The sequence below is a fragment of the Lathyrus oleraceus genome, chromosome 3 (genome assembly GCF_024323335.1).
Source record: "Lathyrus oleraceus cultivar Zhongwan6 chromosome 3, CAAS_Psat_ZW6_1.0, whole genome shotgun sequence".
Lineage (NCBI taxonomy): Eukaryota > Viridiplantae > Streptophyta > Magnoliopsida > Fabales > Fabaceae > Lathyrus > Lathyrus oleraceus.
In genome coordinates this window covers 381,858,837-381,864,490 of record NC_066581.1, presented here as the reverse complement: position 1 = coordinate 381,864,490, position 5,654 = coordinate 381,858,837, and the positions used below count along the sequence as shown (strand labels likewise).

The following is a 5,654-nucleotide window of genomic DNA, read 5'->3' as shown; positions in this document are numbered from 1 at the left end:
AATTAACTGTAAAGGTACCATAATGCATACATAGTGTCTCAATATCCTTAGTTTCTTGTCGGATAAGCAACGAAAACATAGTGAAAATGGTGAACGATCAGTAAGCATAACGGTTTCGCCATCCTCAAGCTTTTTCTTATTGGATAGAATCTCTTTAAGGAATTTAGCATATGAAGGCATTTGCGTAATGGCTTCTGTGAATGATATAATGATATTAAGTTGCTTCAGAAGTTCTACGAATTTCTTGAATCGTCCTTCATTTTTAGACTTAACAAGTCTTTAGGGATAAGGTATAGATGGTTTGTATGGTGGCAGAGGCATATAAGGTGGTTCTTTATCTTTTACATCTCCGTTTTTGTCTTCTTTTCCATCATTGTTTGGTTCATTTACCTTTTCGGATCCGTTACCAGAATTTTGATACATGGCCGGATTTTGGATTCTTGGGTCAACTGATTCATCTAGTTTTGTTCCACTACGAAGTGTGATAGTGTTAGCGTGGCCTTTTGGGTTTAGTTGTGGTTGACCAGGAAATGCTCTAGCTATGGCTGCTACTGCGGCTTGTTGTTGGGCTACTTGAGAGATCTAGGTTTCTAACATTTTTTTACGCGTAGCCATAACATCATACTTATTTGACAATTGTTTCATCAGTTCACTCGTAAGAGCATTTTGATTTGCAAACTCTTTATTTTGTTGAGCTTAGGCATTTATAAAGTTTTCCATCATGATCTCCAGATTTGACTTTCTAGGTGCTTATGGAGCAACTGGGGCTCCTTTCTGATAGCCAGGTGGAATAACAGGTGCTGGGTTTGGTGGAAATAAAGCATTGTTACTTTTATATGAAAAATTTGGATGGTTTCTCCAGTCAGGATTGTAAGTGTTTGAATATGGGTTTCCTTGGGCATATTTTATTTGGTCGGTGGGAACACCAGCCAATAACTGACAATCAATATTAGTGTGCCCAGGGGTTCCACATAATTCACAGTTTGGTGTTATGGCAGGTACGACGACTGCTGGTGTTATGGCCAAGCTTTCAATTTTTTGATTAAGCGCATCCACTTTAGCATTGACGTGGTCTATGCCATTAACTTCGTATATTCCTCCTTTCGGAGTTGGTTTTTCTACAGCAACACGTTCACCTCCCCATTGAAAATGATTTTGATCCATGTTCTCTATGAGTTCATAAGCTTCGTCATATGGTTTGTCCATTACAGCACCGCCAGCGGTAACACTTAAATTCATCTTAGTGTTATACAACAAACCATTATAGAAAGTATGGATAATCATCCATTCTTCAAGTCCATGATGTGGACAAAGTCACATCATGTCCTTGTATCGTTCCCAAGCGTCGAAAATAGATTTGTTGTCTTTTTGCTTAAATTTGTTGATTTGAGCTCTTAACATAGCTGTTTTGCTTGGCGGAAAATATCGGGCTAAGAAGACTTCCTTCAACTCGTCCCATGTGGTTATTGAGTTTGAAGGTAGACACTGGATCCAAGATCTAGCTCTATCTCTTAAGGAAAAAGGGAAAAGACGTAGTCTAATCGCTTCTTAACTAACACCATTTGCTTTCACTGTGTCTGTGTACTGCACAAACACTGACAAATGTAAGTTAGGATCGTCTATAGGGCTACCTGGAAATTGTTTTAGTTGAGCGACTGATAATAGAGAAGATTTCAACTCGAAATCGTTTCGATTGATGGTAGGGGAAGCAATGCTGCTATGTGGTTCTACTTGCGATGTAACATCATAATACTTCAACTCACGGTTTTGTGGTCTTTCGGCCATATTTTGTTCTGGTTCTGAAATTGGGATAATAGGGCATGGAAGATTATATTTAATACAAAATTTGTTGATTTTGCGTCTTAAATTAAGATAACGCTCGATATCATCAATTGGTTGCTCTAGCTTCTTGCTCTGAGAGCGAGTGTCTGGGATACAATCGACAAAGAAAAAGAAAATTTATTGCCTTAGTCTATATTGCGCCATAAAGGAATCACAATATTGACTAATTAGTCCCGGCAGCGGCGCCAAAAACTTGATCGGCGACTGACATATATGTCGGACGATGATTGCAAGTGCATAATCTATCGTGTAGTTTTAAAAGATTATCGAACCCACAAAGACTAATGGTCAAGCTAATGTTATATATTGTTGTTACGCAAAGCTAAGGCTAAAGGTTATAAGGTTATGAACGGGAATGAAAATACTAATTTCTAACAGTTTAAAAGTTATGATAAAAACGAGTATTAAATATGGATTCAGTGTTCCTAGGGGCTTAGGTAGAATTCAGACACTAAATACGATTTTATTGCGTTGTGTAGAAAATATCTACTTAAAGGTCCCATCTCACACTCTCGTGCTATCGATTAAGACCGCACCTCATAACCACTGGATTTTGATCTCGCTCGCCCATTCTAATTAAAAAGCGTATTTTGAGGGTAAATGTGATCCTAAACGATGCCTAAAGCGCTCTCGTTGTTTTTAGGATCGATGCCTAGTTTCCAGTATCCAGTTCCTTCCTCACACTCTCGCACTATCGGACTGAACCTTTGTTTGTCCCACATTCTCGTGTCAAAATAGTAAAACATACATTTGGAAACTAAAGCCAAAACATAGTTAAATCATATATTCGCGCCTATTATTTCTACCGAGTCCCATCGGTAACGACGATCCTCATACGCCAGACTCAGAATAATTTAGCAAGGCATGATGTTATTTGAAAGCAACATGATTAAAGTATTTATAACTGAGAATAGCATGGCATGCAAGTAATAAAAGACAGTAAAACATACAAATATTAAAAGCGGTAAAAAAACCTGAAATTGCGTAAAATAAAACTTGAATTAACTCGAACTTGAAAATGACGGCAAGCTTGTTCTTGAGCCAAAGTACAAACGGTACGAAAATACAAAGGTGTGACAATCCCTCGATGTGAGTTATTGCTACTTTTACAGGTAATTTTCTGCCTAAAACTAAGACGAAATTTTGACAGAGCTTCCACGCGGGGTCAATTAGATGTCCAACACTCCAAAAATGGCTCTATATATAGAGTTCATAGGCCTGGTAACTGCCTTGGACATGTTGCATTAGTGGAGCAAGAAGTGGTTGAAAACTGCTAAGAAACTGCCGCACTAGCACAATTCTGTTTCTGCGTGAAGATGGCGAACGCCATTAAGGCAACGACGAACGCCATTAAGGCAACGACGAACGCCATTTTCTTGCTCATTAAATGACGTGGCGGGAAGTGGAGATAGCGAACGCCATCTAGCAGGTGGCGAACGCCATTTGCTCAGATTGGCTCAAATTAACTCTTTTGCTCCAATTTGGCTCCTTTTTCGCTTCTTTTCCACGAGACTTCCAAAACTCCAATGAAATCGGCTAACAACTGCAAAATAAATAAAACGAAAGTAAAAGGAGATAAAATGCATAAAAACATAGACGTATAACATGTGAAATAAGCCTAAAAACACAATATGATTTCTTGTTATCAAGAACCAAGAATAATATCATCAACATATATTTGAACTAAAAGAATATGACTTTATTTGCATCTAATAAACAAAGTGGTGTCTCCTTTACCATGATTGAATCCTTGTTTTTTATTAAAAATCCACTAAGACGCTCACACAAAGCTCTTGGAGCTTCTTTGAGACCATAGAGGGCTCTTTTGAGTTTAAAAATATAGTCAGGATTATCGTGATCCTCAAAACTAGGGGGTTGAGAGGAATATACTTCTTCGTTTATGTAGTTGTTAAGAAAAACATATTTAATATCCATTTTATAAATGTTAAAATTCAGACTGCAAGTGAATGCCAAAAGGAGTCAAATAGCTTCTAGACAAGTTATAGGAGCATACGCCTCTTCGTAGTGTATTCCTTTCGCTTGACTATATCCTTTTTCCACTAGCCTTGCTTTATTTCTAGTAATTATTCCATTTTCATCCTTTTTCCCCTAAATATCCATCTAGTGCCAATGACGGTTTTATAAACCGGATGTGAAACAATCTCCAAAACGTCATTACATTTAAGTTGGATAAATTATTCTTGCAGAGAAAGTAACCATCCAACGTCATGTAAAAAATTAAATATTATTTTAGGTTCAATATGAGAAATGAACACAAAGTAATTACATAAATTATTAACATGAGATCTAGTACTTACACCTTTTTTTGATATCTCTAAGTATTTGATCCAACAGATGATAAATGATCTTTTGCAATTGTCCAATCTTGAAGTAGTTTATTTGAGGTACCTTGTTTGTCTTCCTCGTGTAAACTTTCCTCTTTATCTTCATTAATGTCCTCATCCTTTGGTGGAGGAGGATCCTCTTTGGGACTTTCTTCGTTGATCAAGTTCTCCATTGTCACACATGAAATATCATAACAAATACCTTTGCTCGTCTTTTGGTGTGAGGATTCATCAAATACAACATGAATAGATTCTTCAACCGATGATTTTCTATGATTATAAACCCTATATGTTTTACTTGAAGATTAGTAGCCTAGGAATATTCCTTCATCAAACTTAACATCAAACTTACCAAGATTGTCCTTCCGTTATTTAAAATAAAACATTTGCAATCAAAAACACGAAAGTAAGAAATTTTTAGTTTCCTACCCTTAAGTAACCCGTAGGATGTCTTCTCTAGGATTGGTCGAATGACCTCCATGTTTAAGACATATCATACAATACTAATCACATCCTCTCAAATGTACTTAAGCAAGCCCATTTCACTTATCATGGTCTGAGCCAATTCTACGAAAACTCAATTTTTATGCTCATCAACACCATTTTTATTGTAGAGTTCTCATACATGAAAAGTTATGAGCAATCTAGTTTTCGTTACAAATTTTTTGAAATTGATGTTTTGCATATTCACATTTTGATCACTACATAGTTTGATTATTTTCAAACTAAAAAGTTTTTGGACAAGCTGAGCAAAGTAAACGACACTCTTGATTGCTTTCACATTTGGCAAGAATCACATAGTTTGTCTTTTGAAAATTTTATTTTTGGAAGACCGGTCACTAGACCCTTGGATTCTATTTTATTGATTAAGTCCAAATGCACGTGGCTTAAACTTCTATGCCATAACCAAGAATCTTCACTCTTGGTGACTAAATATTTAGTTCCATGCATTGAAAAATTATCCAAATCAAGCATATAAATGTTATCAATCCTATAACTCTTAAACACAAGGTCTGTACTTTCCTTATGCTCAATTAAGTAACTTAGAGTATCGGAAACCATAGAGTACCATTTTCTCGCATAACTGACTAACACTAAGTAGATTGTGTTTAAGCCCTTTAACTAAAAGCATACCTTTTATGGTGATTGTGAGGGATTTCCCACAACACATTCTCCTAGAATTTACCACTTGTGTTATCCCATATGTGACGTGAACGCTTTCTTTCTCATCGAACTTGATGAACATAGAGGCGTCTCCCATCATGTGTCTTGAACATCCACTATCTAGGAATCATAACATTTTCACTGAGACAAGACTTTCCTATAAACAATCAAATAGGAAATTCAAGTAACCAACTAGTGGGTCCTTTGGGAGGCGGTTTAAATTGCTCAGCTGGTAAAATTGAACCTCATATGTATTTTTATCTTCTATAATTTTCTATATTTGTAAATTTGATTTTTTTTTGT

General features: G+C 36.3%; 1 protein-coding gene across 1 annotated transcript; it reads right to left on the bottom strand.

Annotated features, from left to right (window-relative positions):
- Positions 1 to 750: 750 nt before the first annotated feature.
- Positions 751 to 1,239, bottom strand: LOC127131366 (uncharacterized). The gene has a single exon (XM_051060292.1). It carries the CDS (start codon positions 1,237 to 1,239, stop codon positions 751 to 753), a length of 489 nt encoding a protein of 162 aa, XP_050916249.1.
- Positions 1,240 to 5,654: the final 4,415 nt, after the last annotated feature.